Raw genomic sequence first — 17,789 nt, 5'->3', positions numbered from 1 at the left:
TGAGAGTACAAAAGGAAGGATGGAAACAGAAGTGGAGATCTACTATGACCAAACAACTGAATGAAGTGACTCTACTCACACCAGGAGTTAGAAACAGGTGCATGTGCTTGTGGAGGAGGATCTGATTTTCTTGGTTCCCTGTGCAGAACCTTTGTAGGAACAGGTGTGTGTGCTTAATGATCTCTTGCATTTTGGTATCATGCTATAAAAGGAGATAGAACAAGATATGCATTATCATGGTTCCACAATGAATCTGATCACATATTCAAGGTCAGGGGTGCAAACTCATCAGGGATGAAAAAGGTGACAACGATGCAAACCCCCTAGGAGGGTCCGGGGCATGCTCCCCGGGGAATATATTTTATATATAAGAACTTTTTGCACATTTTAAAGTTCAATGCATCAATCTGGCACTTTGACAACAAAATTATGAGGCTAGATCTATGAAAAACTTTGTGCTGTTGTAAACAATTTTCTGGTAATAGTTTCATCATAAACATTCCTGTGTTGAATGTTGCACGGGCACAGGCCAACCCAACCAAGAGCCTCATGAAAAGTAAAAGTCATCATGAAAAGTAAAAAAACAAATAATGATGAAATAAATATTGATATGTATCTACTGATCTTTGCTTTAAATTACATTTCTGTATGATTCCGATCATTTTTATAATCAAAATCACTGAATTTGACCATGTCCTGTTCAAACAGAGAGGCGACTTGCGAGGTGAGGCAGCGACGAGCTGCGCCTCATCTCAGATAGTGCAATCCCTCACACACTGGGTTGAGCGCATGACTTTTGCTTTCTCATTGTTTGTCATCACTGAAATATTGGGGGCGTGCGATAGCCTGGAAAATGGACTTCCAATCCAGTGAAGTGATAAATAAATACATAATGGGAGACCAATGCCAGAGCTAAAAGGTTTGCTTCAAACGACAGGACAGAAGATAACTTTAGCAGCTAAACTCCGGACCAAACTCGGCTGATGGCCATGTCTTTTAGGTAAATGTACATTTTTCGCCGTTTTCACGCTTAGATTTGTCAAAAGTTACCGAGAAAAAGACACTGTACTATCCGATAACACTGTTATTGTAACCAGCAAAAATGGTTGATGTGATTTGCGAGGCGTCTGTCAGCCAACTGTCTGATATGAGCACGTTAGCCTACGTTAGATAGTATAACATTCTTGCAGCGTACCAACGTCACACGTTACCGTAAATGCCATCTTAAAAAGGCCGCTCGAAACCAACGCTTTCACCCGAAAGACATGTCTTGTAATACACCTGTCTATTACGGTATCGAGGCAGCTACCTTCCATTTCGAACAGACCTGAAATAAAAAGCGTGCCTGTCATGGTGAAAAAAAAATATTCATGACCGCTTGCGTTCGCAGATTACTTGGAGGAACCCCCCCCCCCTAAAAAATGTTTTATTGCAGATCTACACGAATCACACAAATGACCTATTTTGGATCAAAAACGTCGAATTTCGCCGAAAGGTGACGAGTTTGCGTCCCTGCAAGGTGTTAATTAGTTTGAATATAATCTCATACTTATTTTGAGTAATATTTTATGAGAGTTAAGGGGGTTATCACACTTGAGCGTTTTGTGCAGCTCCAAATCCATTTCATCCATTATTTTGGTTTATTGTAAATGTACAAAGCTTAATTTACGTGCCTGAAAACAGGTTGCTTGGTCACATTTGAATTCAAGTCAAGTCAAATGTATTTATAAAGCACATTTAAAAACAGCTCACGTTGACCAAAGTGCTGAACATGGCTATGTACAGTGATTCAACTTAACTGCACTATTAAATACAAAAGAAGAACTAAAATGTATATTAAATTATGAATATGGTAGAAAATCAAACATGATGCCAGACAGAACGGTGTTAAACTAGCCAGCGTCCCCGTTACTAGGCAACCATAGGAATTGTGTTAAAACTATGGACTTTGATAGAAGTTGCTGATGGTGTTCAATGGTTGTATCAAAGATGGGGCAGGAGATCATGATATAAAACATTAAACATAAAAGCTACATTTCCTGAGGGTCTGTTGCTATATCCCAACCCTGAAGAGAGAACTCTGAAAAAACCTATCACAAATCATTTCTCTATTTCTGCTTTATGTATCTTTATGTTTCTGGCAAATATTGGTTGTAGGATCCTTGAGGTATAAATGTATCCTAGCATACCCTTTACTTCTCACTGGAGTCAAACTAATAAGAGCGGAACCTGCCTGATGAATAGAGGTCATTTCCACTTCCTTTCTGCCACTCTTTTGGGAATAGATTCATAGGAGTAGCAGCGTATTGTATTAGGGGTATTGTTTCTGTCTTTATCAGATCTTTATCTGTTGACCAATGGGGTTTGTTTAAATGATTTGGGTATGGACAACTTATCCACCTGTGTAGGCAGTGGTCTCTGAACAGAGAAAGAATTCTGTTTACTTATCTCTGGTTTGGAGAAAATCTGCCTTGGGTGGCTCAGGGTTTTTCAACAAAAGGGATTTGTCACTAACTTCAAGTATGATGAACCAGAATCTCCAGTTACCAGAGCGAATTTGTAACAAATGCTACTTAGGGTTGAACTGTAAAACTATAAAAACTACATAATAATTTAAGATAAAATATTTTGTTTCTGAAAACAACTATGGTGGAATAACATTGGTGACACGTAGGTATTGAATATTCTTCCTAATTCTGCCAGCAAGCTTACCTTGTCATAAGACACTTGTAGCAGATCCAACATCACTTTGTGGGCCCCCATGTTCTTTAGTAGCCGCTGCTGTTTCTTAAACACCCCTGAGCTACACATCTTGTTCAGCCTCTCCAAGATCTGCGGTACAAAGAAGTCAGTGAAAATAAGTACAAAACTGTACTATGAACTTTTGTACATCCCGTTTTGTGATGTTTATATCTGTACAGAAAATGATAAGAAAATGTCTGAAGACAGTGGAACTACTACCAGGGGTCCAACACAGAGAAGCATCCGGAACCCTATTGGAACTGTTTTGGTTCATTTGTTCTTACAGGGGAACAAAAGAAAACAAACCTCTTTAACAATCTGGTAGTTCTCATTGCTCTTCTCCTGCTTGCCCTTCCTGGGGGCCATCCCTTCTGAAGAAGTCTGACAAGGTGAGGGGAGAGATCAGGTATTAAATAGATTTGGCCTTAACAAAGCTTTGGCAGTGTATAATAAATGTTCACAAAATATGCCATTTTAATAAATCATATCAAGCAGCTTAGGTAGAAGCAATAAAACGATAATTTCATAGTGGATTATCACCTCCTTTTTCTCTTTTCCTTTTTTCTCTTTCTTCCCCTCTCCTTTCTCTGAGATGGCTTTCTTCTCCACCCACAGCTCTGACTTCTCCACCATAGTGCGCAGGCGATCCAAGTCACTTTTGATCAGCTTATAGTTCTCTACGTCCTGAGCTGAGATGAGCAGCTGTACCTGGAGAAATGGGAACGGAAAGAGAAACTTTCAAGAAGGTGTCTAGACTGAGGGACTTATTGATTTCGTCAAAGAAATTAACTTTATAAATGACTGTACCTGTTCACTCACTAAAAAACAGTACAGGTTTTCTGGTCTAGTAACCCTGTATCTAATCACTGGGAGATTGGCAGTGATTGGCACACTCTGGCATACTCATCACAAGACTTTTAACCAGGACCAAGAAGTTTGATTATATTACACCTGTTTTAGCTACACTGTATTGGCTCCCAGTGAAGTTCACGGTGGATTTTAAGGTTGTATTGTTCTTAAGTCTGTGAATGGTCTAGCTCCAGCCTATATGTCACATGTGAGGACAATGGCTCCCACTCGACCGTCTCAGATTTGGCTGAAAAAATTCAAGGTTGTTCATACACTTCTTAATAGGTATAGTCCCAAATATTAGCTCTCTACTCCCAATAGTTTTGTCACAAATTGTATTGTACGCGTTTGCGCTCCAGTTTGTTATCGTTTTGTTCACAGTCTTAGTCCTCGTTTTGTTCATAGCCTTGCCAAGTGTGACTCGTGTTTTGTTTTCCGCTACGGCGTAGAAGTTAATAGCTTTGTTCCGTTTAAGGGTTTGTGTAGTTTCTTTCTGCGCCTTAATCGCCAGTTTCCTGAGTTTCCGCCAGAGCTTCGAGCCTGCGCCCCTCCATGGGTTTTGCCTGCGTGCCAGAGGATCTACTTCCTCGTCATCTGTGTTTCTACAACCTGTGGTCTGTCTTGTCTGTTCCTGGCTGTCTCCGTTTGCAATAAACTCTGTTCCTCAAGATTCTCTGAGTCTGTTCGTTCCGTAACAACTATGACATACCCAAACCACACTCTTGGAAGTTGATATTCTTCAAGTAATGGTATCATATTTTAAGCCTAGAAAGTTTGAAGGAGCTAGCTTAAATACTTTTCTAGTAATAGCAATTTGAAAATGGCTCTTCAGAAAACGCTGCTAAAAAAGCGTCTTAAGTACAGGCACCCTCTCCCCCCTAAAACATCTTTTTGTGACAAAACTATTGGGAGTAGAGAGCTAATATTTGGGACTATACCTATTAAGAAGTGTATGAACAACCTTGAATTTTTTCAGCCAAATCTGAGACGGTCGAAATTTCCTTAAATTGGTACGTTTGGCGTGGAATGACTCCATTCCCTATTGACTCCTTCTGCTCCGCCATGGGCCCTAAGATCCTGCAATTAACTTTTAAGAGAGATTTAAGAGTTTAAATCAGATCTGCTGCATGCTTAGAACCTTTGAGAAACCAGACTAAAAACATAATTTCACACACCAGCATTCCCTGGATTTGATTTTTTTGTGCATTTTAGCTAAGTCTGATGTTGCTCTGTGGTTTTTTATCTTAATTCTAAATTCTCAATTCTAATTTATAGTTTATAATTGTTTTTGTTATTTTGCCCTTCCACGTATTTTGCCCTTCCACGTACCACATTGTTTATGTCCTTTTATTCCCTTTAAAGGGGGAGTCAGCAATGCAGGAGAAAGATTGTTGATATTTGAACTCAACAGCCAAACAAATACACCCCTCCCTTCAGGGCTCCTTCAGAACCTCTGCCTCACTAATTCATAGACGTACATGGCCAAGGCAACGACAACTGGGCTAGCTGACCAAAAGAGAAATATGGGGGAATCCAGAGTGTCTGCTGGCTGAGGGCCTATTGCTGGGGGTGGTGGAGATGGTGGACAAGCCTTATATGATGTGGAAGTGGATGTCATCATTGTTGAGGCAAAACAAACATTATAAGACGTCATCAAACGAAAGACATACAAGCACACAAACACAGCATCCTAAACACAACGGAGTGAAACCCAATTGACCGTTCGCAAAAGCTCCGCCTCCTTAGTTACTGTTGCTACATCCGACAAAACTCCCCGCACTGTCAACCCAAAAGCATGGCGAGTACGGGGACAAGCGCTATATCTGTCAGTGTGAGTGATTATTTTTGGAGTAATATCTCCGCGATATCCTCCAGATCAAGGCAAAAGGGACTGCAATATGCAGTGGAAGGATATATCCAAAACATTAAGATCAACAACGAAGGGGACACAACAATAATCGAAGCAACAGCATACAGGTCTCAATAAAAAAATTAGAAACCCCACGACCTCTTCATTAAATGCAACCAGCACAACCTTGTAGACTAGTCATGTTCTTTTACCGCTGGGTAAGATCTGTATATAATATTTCAAACTAGCTAATAACCTACAAAGATTCTTTATTCTTATTCTTTATTCCGTCTCTGGCGAGACACTCTGGAGAGGTATCTATCTAGCATAGTTAGCTAGCTAGGATGGTGACAATCTAGAGTACAGTACAGTAACGTAGCAGTTTGGAGCAAGATAGCTGCTAGTAACGTTATTGTTCAAGGGATGTGTGTGCATGTTGCTGAAAGTATTTCACAGTCACTGTAGCGATAACTTGCTTGTAAAATTATGATCCTGATGTAATGCAATGGCTTTGTATCAGATCGCCGGGTTGTTGCTCTCAGGTTGTGCCTTATGCATACCTTGGGATACTCAAGAGTAGGTTGCCCATTCACAAAATGCTACAAAGATTAAAATAAAAAAAGTTCATAATGGCCTTTTGGGATGTTTTGTTCAACATTGATACAGTATATTAAGCTCCTTGCAACTTGCTGGCGTTTGCTATCGCTAGCTAGGAAAGCTCAGCGTGCAATTTTACAGACGGTCACATTAACATTTTGACAGTAACATTAACATTTAGATTTTAACATTAACAAATTTGTTGGAGAGACTAGTTATGTACTAGTAGTGGTAATAATACTAGTTGACATGAACCATAACTGTTTGGGGATGTTCTCTCAACTAGATAGTTAGCTAGATAGCGTAGTTCGCTAGATAGCTAGCTGCAAGCAGCTTCATTTACTTTGGAGCAGACATATGTGTGTTTGTTGATCTTTGATATATTGAGTTGGGGGTGGGGTCTCCCACACTGTTTAATCCACAGCCGGCACATTTCCTCCTGTGTTTTCGGCTTTGGAAATGCGAGAAAAAAAAACTACGCATCCCTCTAATATCTTAGGGTACCTTGTGTCAGATCTACGATTCCCGGAGGCACACTGTTTCACCATGCTGCTCAGACCTCAAAGTTGTCGGACCCTCTTCTCTTAGTAGCGGTTGCTAAGGTAGGATTGGACGAGGGCCGTTCTAGGGAGGAGTTTCACAAACGATCAATTGTTGTCGAAAGGCAACAGCAAGAGATTGTTGTATTTTCCCTAACGAGTGGACTCTCCTTGTTTCACCTGGAATAGGGCAGAGTGATGGCGACGTAAATGAGACATCATGTTTCCACTCGAGTAGCCAACAGTGTCACAGCGGTGCATGCAGACTCTACTATGTTTGTGTAGCAACCCCCAAATTCTCGGTAACTCTCGCCTTGGGGCACCCTGAGTTCTTTTTTTAAGATACACTTCTCTTTATATAGCGCCTGTCAGTTATTCTAATCCACAATGAACTTTCCACTCCTGAAATGAGTAATGGCACTCCATCAAATAACAAAAGTTTATCCTTTCCAAAAATATAAATTAAATTACGATAAAATAAAATGTCAACTCAAATTGATTGTTTCTAACAGGATACCTTATTTTAACCAAGCATTGTGCTCTCAAGCATACACTGGAGAATCAACAGAAAATACCAAATGGCAAACATCTAACACATTACAAATCGTCCCTCCACTCCAATAGCCTAGAGATGGAGTTAATAACATTTAAATCTGTTCTGAACTAACGACATTGGAACCATCCGCGCTGTTCCACGTTCTCTCCTTCACTCCCGCCTAAAGGCTCCATTATGCTTCTACGACTGCGTTACTGTGTGGCCACGCAGTCGCTTCGACGCAGTCGTGAACCTTCCGAAGTTCTCCGTCGGTTGGTGGGTGTCTTTGTATTCCTTCAACGATGAGTTGTAGATGTGCAAAAAATGTCCTTGCTTCTTCTGCCAAACGTTCTTCTATATGGTCCATGGTGAAAATGTCCTTGCTTCTTCTGCCAAACGTTCTTCTATATGGTCCATGGTGAAAATGTGATTGCCGGGCGCACTGCCAACACTTTTAAATATTTTAATTATAACTTTTAAATATTTCAATTTGTTGTAAGATGATGGAATGAGTGAAATTCCGGAAATTATGTAATTAGCGGACCAAACACAGCGCTGCGGTCTCCGTGCGGTCTCCGTCGTCCCGGCGGATAGTTAAAAAATTTGGAAGGTGCACGTCAGGCCACGGAGAGGTGCTCAGAGGGGGTTTGAAACGACGCAGAGGGCTCTGCGTGTCTGAATATAAGGTCGACCATAAATTTGGCTGAACCCCATAACCTTTTACCTCACCTCTGATTGGTCCGTTACTAATAATGTAATACTAAACACATTTAAATCAAAGTATTTTTACAACATTACCATCAGAATATATTTCACACCTTTTAATTCTATTTATAAATAAATCAACTTAAACTTATGACTTTATACCGCAAAGGGTTACATTTGTTTACAGACATTACATTTCTTATCCCCGTCATTATATTGAATGCTGAATCCAAAGTGCTCCCACACATCGGATTTGAAAGATGCGGTGCCTCACCAAATTTGCTTCTCTCTGTCTAACTAGCATTCACCATTGTCAAGTTGGAGCTGAATTTTGTTTTTAGTCTCCCCTCTCTTCAGCTCCTCTTTGCACACAGAGCGCTGATAGGCTCCAGAGATGTTCTAACAAGCTCCGGAGATGTTCTAACAGGCTCCAGCGATGTTTTAACAGGCTCCAGAGATGTTCTAACAGGCTCCAGAGATGTTCTGTGGATCTGGCATTTCTACATTAGGGGCACGTGGGGCACTGCCCCACCAGATCCAGATGGCGCTGTTGTGCAGAAAGCTCAATACATTCGTACTTTGCGGCAAAATATATTTTATTTTATTTTATATGCAAAGTAGCGTGAATGTGTGTGTGAATAAACTTGACTCACAAGCATTATAGTCTTGTTTTGGAGTAATTTGATTTGTGTGTGTTTCTGTCTGTGTGCTTGCTCTGTGAAATGCTGCTCTCCATTGTCCCTCTCTGCTCTGTGGGGCAACGGCCCAAGCCTAAGACTGTTGCCATGGAAACACCAATGAGCGTGAACCACACAGGCCAAAGTTAACATTGGGAGATGGGGCACTTTCAGATGTGCCCCATGAAATCTGCCTAGCAACTCGACTGGAATAATGTGAAAACCGCGAGAACTGTACCCTGTGACCAAGAAAAAAAAAACATACAGTCAGATCAATGCCAGTAATGGTACTGCTAGTTAGCTATCGCTAGATTTTGAATATTTTGGAAGTGTTTTTTAATTCATACAATGAATAACGTAGACTATTTGTTGAGGGTGCAATTTAGTACATTGTGGTTGGAAGAAAAATTAGAAATCAAACGTTTTGACAGACCAGACGACTTGACCAACGTTTTACAGACCAGACGACTTGATCCTGCTGCAGCCTGGTGAGAAAGCGACTCGAACTTTCAAGACGGAGTGGTTTGAAAGAAAGACATGGCTAACTGCTAGCACAACAAAAAGAGCACTGTTCTGTTTCCCATGCCTTCTTTTTGGAAATGCTACTAATGCAGACTTTATGGATATAAAGACCTGAAGCATCTGGCAGAAAGAACAGTGAAACACGAAAGCAGTAAAAGCCATATAAATTGCGCCATGAAATTGGGACTATTGGGACGGGTCAACATCATGGCACAGCTAGATAGTGCTTATCAGCGGAACATTTTAGAGCACAACAAACAGACGGAGGAGAATCGATATGTACTGGGGAGGCTGATATCGTGCCTAAAGCTCTGTGGGAAGTGCAAACTGGGTCTGCGTGGTCACGGCGAGTCAGCCAACTCAGTAAACCCAGGCATTTTTAGGTGCATTTTTGAGACGGCTGGCTGAACCAGGCTGAAAAGACACTACGATTCGGAGCCTATGTTCAAGGGGACATCTAGCACCATTCAGAACGAACTCCTGGATTGCATGTATGAGGTCTACAGGTGTGAGGTTCCCAAAGTTTGTAAAGTCATTCCCGGAGTCCCAACTCGCCTGTGCAATCAAGCTCTGGCCCACAGCTCTTAGGAACGAGGGGAAGCTGCAAACTGAGCTGGCTCTTCTATACGGACACACTGAGCTGCACACAGGAAAATCAACACTGTTGCTGTTCCAGGCCATTCGGGAAAACAACCTACAAGAGGCCTTGTCTGAAACCTGCACTCTGCTCAGCATCATCATCACAACCCCCATGACGTCTGCGGAGTCTGACAGGAACTGTTCAACGTTGAAAAGGATTCAGACATTCACAAGAAACACGATGGGACAGCAGCGACTGAACGCCCTCTCCATGCTTTCCATTGAAAACTCGTTCATTCATGGACTGGTGGATTTTAACAGCAAAGTCATCGAGAGGTTTGCTCAAGCAAAGAACCGCCACGCCAACTTCCTTTTTAAGTGATCGGCATTGGTGAGTCAAAACTTAATTTTTTTTGGAGCTGAAGGACATCGTCTTATTTACCAATTTTTGTTTAATAAATTATGCAAGTTATTTGAGCTATGTGTCTGTCTAATCTTTTTACTTTGTTGCAATCATTTTACTTTAATGCTGTATTATAGGCAACATCTTTGTGTCGCGCTGAGCGCTAAAGCATGTGAAATGTATTTGAAATAGGATTTCTGCTCCCTGCTGGCACTCAAAATGCAGCCCATAGTATATCTTACTGGTCTATATAGGCCTACTGCTTATAATAATCAGCTACCTCTATTTTTGTGACGGTGACATGAGGTCATACAAAATTGCCCCACCAGAAATTTCAGGCTAAAATCGCCATTGGGATCTGAATGTATAACGTGCGTGTAGTCAGCTGCGCAGTAAGCAAGTTTGGAAAATGATAGGAAATTGACAGGCTTACAGTAATATCGCGATTCACATGTGCGTATTGAACAATAGGGGGCGTACCATTTGAACGAACGGTTTGACAACATACCATGTACCATTACATCTCTAGTGAGCATGTGTAGCTTGGGTAACTTTTCCTTGAGATACCTCCATTCCCGTTAGCTAGTCTGCCTCTCTGCTGGTAAACCGCAGTTCTCTAACAATACCCCTCTGCTCCTCCCTCCATGTGTAGTTTTGTGTATTGCAGTTTTTTAAGAATGAGTGTCTGGATGGCTCTTTTATAATTCATTCCCCTTTCTCTACTTTTTGGCAATTCAAATTATGAACAAAAAAGGTTTGAAGGATGGAACTTTGCCTCATGCCTAATGAATCTGAGGTGCCGTGCACACGGAGTCTAGTTTGCCTGAACCCGGATTCATTTTTCACACGGATCCACTTTTTAATCGCTTGCACACGGAGCAGGGTCAAGAGAATTTGCGTGCACATGAACCCAGCGGATCGGATTGAATCCGCTGTAGTACATCCCGCACGCCTGTTGGTGGCGCTTTAACGGTGCTACAGACAACTGAAGAAAACGGAGAAGAAGACAGGAGCATGCTAATAAAGTGACATATGACAGTGTCACTACCAGATGGTAGTCCGCTACCGGATGGTAGTCGCGCATGCGCACTACCCGATCAGTCACTACCCGATGGTAGTCGCGCACATCGCGCATGCGCCACTTTGCGACACTGTAGACCAGGGGTTTTCAACTGGTTTTGTCCCAGGGACCACCATTCTGACTAGAAAGTAATTTGCGGCCCACTGATGTGCCTGCACGCGCGCCGCTGCCACGCCCCCTCCCCCTGTACAGATATTCTGCCTATAATACTTAAATATGTGAAATTATCAGGGTACATCGCTAGCCACCGCCACGCCCCTCCCCCTGCACAGATATATGCCTATAAGACGATATTTTCACGATATTCAAGAGTAATCTGGAAATGAGTTTAAATATCAAAGCGAATTTATAAAAATGAAAAAATTCAATGGTGAACTGATCAACATAGGCTCATGCCGCGGACCCCCTGCAATGCCGTCGCGGACCACCAGGGGGCCACGGACCCCCTGTTGAAAACCCCTGCTGTAGACAGCGGAATACAATCGCTGGCTAAAGCTGATGGACGTTCGCGAAAGACGGTATTCATTAAGAAGTTTGGTTATTGTATACAGCTGTAAGTTCTTAACGTTTGTATAATAAAAAAGTTAAAGATATACTGGATATCCTCTTTTGTTCTCCCTGTCAAGTTCTATTGGCTAGCACATCAATGCTTTATTTGTTTTACCTACTGCTATATTCATAATACAAACTATTTGCCTTTTACCCTTAGTCCGTCTCCACACTTTTAATAATTAAATATTACATTAAATATACCCACATTATGCGTTAAGACAACCCCATATGTTGACGTTGAGCCTTCTGCCGTAAACCGTTTGTGTCTGAGCATGCGCGACTACCATCCGGTAGATGACTACCATCCGATAGTGACAGACAGTAGTCGAGATCCAACTAGCAACGTTTAGCCTAGCCGCATAGCCTACATTTAATCTGCACAGTAACACATTATGGTGGTTAATAAAATCAGTGGTCAGAGCAGACTGTAGGTTAAGCGAAAAATGTATATATTTTGTATTGATAATAAAGAGTTTAGAACAGTGCAACAAAGCAATGTGCAACATGACATGTCTGAGATGTTTAAATGCCTGCGCTTTATGGAGATGCTGAGCTTCAGCACAAGAGACCACAATGCAAGTGGTGTGGATCCTGGATGTTTCATGGTTTACAATTGCTTCCAATTTCATGGTTTTATTAATAACAACAAATGTAGGCTATTGTTGAGGGCTTTGTCCTTCACGTACTGTACCTCTGAAGTAACGTTAACGCTAGCTAGTAGGCTACGCAGGCAGCTATCGTTGTCTGACAGGACTAGAGCTAACGTAACATTCATCTTTATTATAGACCGTTTTGAAACTTCCGTCTATAATAAAAATCTTTTCACGTCAGATTTGCTCATACAGGCTATTGCTGACACTTTTTAAAAAACGGTTCTATATGGTCTGATACAAATAGATTAAACAGTGATAGATTTAAGTGTGGCTTGTTAATGTCATCCCTTTCCTAACAACATCGATTTAGATATTTAGATAGATAAACTTTCATTAATCCCGTTCACGTGTAATAGCAGCAAGTTAATAGGAAACATTTTTTTTATTATTATTTAATTTTTGAAGCTGGAGAGCTGCTAAAACAGACTGCCACACTCGCTGTGCCATGGCAAACCATTCAGTTATTAAATAATGCCGGTTGTGTTCGTTGTTCTGGCTGGTCTCAAAAAGGGCTAAGTAAGACCACGAAAAACTATCCACAACCCGCAGACAGATTCGAATCTACTCACTATGGACCCCCAATTCGAACGAGTGCGGATTCAGTGTGCGGATTCAGTGGGTCCGTGTGCACGAAAGGTCGATCCGGAGACATTTCTCTCCGGATTCAGGCAAACTAGACTCTGTGTGCACAGCACCTGAGTGCCTTTTGGGTCATCCATGCTGGGTTGGAGTATGTTTTCCTAGGTGTGGCGTAGTTGGATATACTAACTTGCCACACAGGGGTTTAAATAAACAGGGATAATGAACTGAGATAAAACGCAAGTAGTAGGATTCATGAGACCAGGCATGAGAGGCAAGTAATAATGAGTGACGCACAGCACACGACACAGTAAACAAAGCAGCACCTGGCTCTATAAACACACAAGCAGACAGAGAGGGAAAGACATACACTGGCTCTATAAACACACAAGCAGACAGAGAGGGAAAGACATACACTGGCTCTATAAACACACAAGCAGACAGAGATAGGGAAAGACATACACTAAGATTTGATCGTCAAATAAAATTTTGGGGAAGGGGCGCTCTGAGTTCTGACAGGTGCACATCAATAATTAACATAAAAGATGAGCTTTGATGAGCTCTAGATTTTGAAAATCACAACTTTCTCTTCATCGGATGGAATTTAGCCACATCGATAACCATTTGCAACATAAGTCATATTAATGAATTGCTACCTATTGAATATAGTTATCTTTTTAATGTCTACATTACTCACTTACCATTTAAATGTGGTTAATTATGAGACCATGCGGCATATCTGGGGTAGTACAAGTTTAACATCCACCATTTAAAGTCAATTCTGATTGCATCTATAACATCTATTACAAACATGTGTATGTACAACACTGACAACACTCATAACACTTAAAAGTGCTTTACAGAACCCAAGGCCTGAACCTCCGGTAGCAAGCACAAGGCAACCCCCAAGGAAAAAACCTTGAGCAGAATCAGTTCAGAAGGGGAAGCCATCTGCCTGAGGCTGGCCCAAAGGAGGGACATAAAGAGGGGTTGGGGTATAGGGGGGAAGGGAACTCACATAACACCAATATCCTTTTTGGCACTTTACTTTTGATGTCCTTTCCTTGATTTAGCTATTTCCTTGCATCGTTCCTCACTCGTAAGTTGCTTTAGCATGCTAAATGTAAATGTAAATATTTGTATGCGATTGTTGATAGAACATACTGGACCATTCCAGGACATTAGTTAAACTTCTTAAGTCTTCAAATGTGTTTGACTTATATTCATCTAAAAAGCCTGTTGGTTAACTAACGAGAACATGAAAACAGAGCCCTTCAACGTCAATAGGGTCATGGTTCAGAGTACACCAGTACCTGTTTGAAGGTGTGCAGGACCTCTTGTCTCTGGCTGAAGTGTTTGAAGAGGAGTTGAAGAGCCCCGGAGACAAGTGGGGCATAGTCGTGCATGGTGAGGTGAATCAGCACCCTGAGGAACATGCGACCCCCTTCATCATCTACCTCCAGCATGCTGTTACCCTTTCTGCTGACAAAAAATATATATATATACATACATATACACACATACACCCGTACGCTCACGCACACGCACATGCACATACACACGCACACACATACATACATACAGTCATACATACTGTACATACATACATACATACATACATACAGTCATACATACATACATACATACATACATACATACATACATACATACCATAAACTTGATGCCTTCGGCATATTTTGTCTTTATGTAGTACAGAAACTGTAAAAAAAAACATTAATAAACTAAATTGGGTGTTAACATTTCACTTACCCAACACCAAACATTGCCTCAGCCTGTTCCCCAATGTACTGCAGATTGATAGTAGCTGGTAGAAGAAAATAAAAATAAATATTTTTATTACACTTAACACATCACATTCAGACAATATCCAGACACAATTCACCCACATTGCATTTACACAACACCAATTATGTGGTTGCATCCTCTGCTGTTTTATGACCCTGTTATAAACAGGATAGTCCTAAATTCAATTTTAAGAAATGTTGACAAGTATTATACGAAAGACATAGGGCCAGATAGTATGTTCTGGTCCCATAAACACTCTTTGTGGTGATGACATTCACAGCAGATTATCATCACTTACCTCCTGGCTGTCAGAGTTGTGTTTATCTAAGGTCATGTAATAACAAGGGCTTCATACAGAACCTGCAATCATTCTGGGGAAGACCCAGTCTTTTGAAGAGGGCCGGTGCCCACCATAATTGCCTTTTTTGACCACTAGAGATTTCTATATTGGAGAGGATGGATACAAAAACCTACTAGCTGTCCCAAAAGACCAGCACTCAACACTTTTCCAGTCCAATGGTGATTGGAGTCATTCTGTGAGCATTTTTGGTCAGCAGCGACAGGGAAAGATTCACTGATGAAAGGGAAGGCAAGAAGCCGCACTTTACTATACAGATCGAAAATAAGTGTATCATGTAATGAGTATAATATCAGTGTACTGAGTGGGTACAATTTGTTTGTGGGGACAAAATTACCATTTTGTTATTGACTTGTTACCACAGTAAATGGTGAATTATTGTTTAGAAAAAACCTCAAAACTATTAATTGTGGATTGTTATGAGTTGTTACCATGATTTTACCCACTTATTGCCATGAAACTACCCACTTATTACCGATGTGTAAAGTGCTACCAAAGCATCTGAAACTATCATTTTGTGGGCTTCTTCATTCCACTATTAGCTAACTATCATCAGGTCGTGCGGTACATTAGGAGAGAGAACAGAGAGACAGACCCACAAGCCCACACACATGTTCTGCCCTAACCTTTGTTGGGATTTTCCTAGCCTAGATAGGAGGCTAAAGGAGACAGAACTGCATATGCAAACCTAATGTTACAGGGAGATCATTCAGTGTGTGTGATATAATAGCACAGTGTTGATGACTGTATTAACTGGATTCATGTGATGTTATTGCCTATATTGCAGAATATTGCATCCCAAGCTGCAAGAGGGCACACTTACAGCTACTATAAGAAATGAGACAGAAGTATGGCTGAAGATGGCACCATCAACTGGTTCTAAGTATAGCTGATGAACCCCTAATTGATTTGTTCATGGTTGTTATGGTAAAGTCTCTCAATAATGGTCGTGGTGTACCTTGAGATGTCATAATTCAATGAAACGCTGATGAAGGAAGGTGCCCAGGGACATGCTAATGAAGGCACCTCTTTGTTGTTGCTGTTTTTGCAAAGTATCAGTATGATGGTTGTGGTGATGTGTTCTGATACAGGGTCTAGACTCTAGGTTGTTTTGGTGTGATTACTTGAATGTGACATTGAGACATGGTCTAGACTCTAGGTTGTTTTGGTATGATTACTTGAATGTGACATTGAAACATGGTCTAGACTCTAGGTTGTTTTGGTGTGATTACTTGAATGTGACATTGGTACATGGTCTAGTCTAGGTTGTTTTGGTATGATTACTTGAATGTGACATTGAGAGGTTTGGCTGCTGTGGGATGTCCCGTACCAACAGAGGTATTTAACATATTTTCCTGTGTATTATATAAATGACCTTAATAATATTTAAGATGGATTTGATGATGGTACAAATCATCACAAACCAGTTTTATGGAAACATCTCAACAAATGAACTGCTGTGATATAAAATGGCAGCCATTGGATAGATCACAATTGTGCATTTATGATCAAAATGTCTATATATGGATCAGCAGTGGAATATCTAGTTTAATATTGAGTACCTGCATGTTCTATTGATGATGTGGCGTCAGCATCTGCCATAGGGTACATTTCCACAAATTCCTTCTTGAAGACAGACAGCAGAAAGGAGAGGCGGTAGTCCAGCCGCACATTGAGGATAAACTAAGAGAGGGTAAAGAGATCCAATGCATAGAAAACATGAGAGCACTGAGACAAGAAACATCATAGGATTGAATGGTTAAATGCAAATACCCCACGATTTAAAGCAGCAGTAAGGAGTCGTGGCCTAAAACTACTTTACTAACTAGTGTACTAACTACATAAAAAACTGCACCAACCCCAACAACTGCCCAGTTATCACTGATAAAAGCTCGCTAGCACCTAAACTGGTGTCTTTTGCCGATATAGTTGGCAATGGCGTGTTTTGGCGAAGCTTTTCTTATATTTTTGCAGTGTATGCCGTCCTGAACTACAGAACTACATGAGCGGCTAGTGCGGAACGACAAGTATATTTATCTGTGCCCATATACCCTCAGCATTTATTTAAAAATTATACCAAAATTAATTTCCTACACAAACATACTTAAAAAATGGGCCAATTACTTTAAAGCAAATACCTCAGTAGAATAGAATAATTTCATTCAGATGAGCCAGAGGTTATCACAATGTATTTTCAACAAGTTTTGAACAGTTTTCATGAATCCTTCCTTGGAAGAATTATACATTTTATGGTAGTGTCTCAAACTATACTGCTCAGTTTAAGCAAAAGCACCTTATTTCAAAAGCACACTAAGGAGTCGAAAACTTTCACTTGTTTTAAGACCCCAAAAGATCTGCTCATAATCTGATATGTGGACTGTACTGCACAGGCATGTGTAAGCTTTAAGCATTATTTTGTTTTGTCAACTAAGTTTTAGATTTTAGTTATCTTATGTATCTTACCTATTTATAGAGATTTTTACATTTATCAGACAGGACATTAACATGAGGTACTATCTCAAGACACAAATATGGCAACGAACGGAGTCCTAGCAAGCGCAGACCTCAAGGACCCTCAACGTTTATTGAAGCATTTGTGAATTGAGATTTTTGTGACTGAGTCATAGTGGCAACAGCAGATTTGCCTTTTCAGACAAGACTCAGAATGGAAGACGGGACTTGAACCCTAAATCTTCAGATTGTTGAGAGTGTGTTTTCAGCTGCTCTATGTTTCTCTTTAAAATACCCCAAAGGTGTTCTATT

General features: G+C 40.8%; 1 protein-coding gene across 3 annotated transcripts in view; it reads right to left on the bottom strand.

The window, feature by feature from the left end:
* itpr3 (inositol 1,4,5-trisphosphate receptor, type 3) overlaps nucleotides 1-17,789 on the bottom strand; it is a 143,640-nt gene that overhangs the window by 64,697 nt on the left and 61,154 nt on the right. For all 3 annotated transcript variants that reach the window (XM_031566798.2, XM_031566797.1, XM_031566799.1), the window contains 7 exons: nucleotides 16,589-16,709; nucleotides 14,633-14,687; nucleotides 14,176-14,341; nucleotides 3,283-3,450; nucleotides 3,049-3,123; nucleotides 2,713-2,832; nucleotides 80-202 (listed from right to left, as the gene is read on the bottom strand). In XM_031566798.2, coding sequence (XP_031422658.1) covers nucleotides 80-202; nucleotides 2,713-2,832; nucleotides 3,049-3,123; nucleotides 3,283-3,450; nucleotides 14,176-14,341; nucleotides 14,633-14,687; nucleotides 16,589-16,709 — 828 coding nt within the window. The remainder of the gene's footprint in view (nucleotides 1-79; nucleotides 203-2,712; nucleotides 2,833-3,048; nucleotides 3,124-3,282; nucleotides 3,451-14,175; nucleotides 14,342-14,632; nucleotides 14,688-16,588; nucleotides 16,710-17,789) is intronic.

Source organism: Clupea harengus, chromosome 4 (genome assembly GCF_900700415.2).
Source record: "Clupea harengus chromosome 4, Ch_v2.0.2, whole genome shotgun sequence".
Lineage (NCBI taxonomy): Eukaryota > Metazoa > Chordata > Actinopteri > Clupeiformes > Clupeidae > Clupea > Clupea harengus.
Note: the sequence above shows the minus strand (reverse complement) of the source record. Positions and strands in the feature narration are given on the sequence as shown.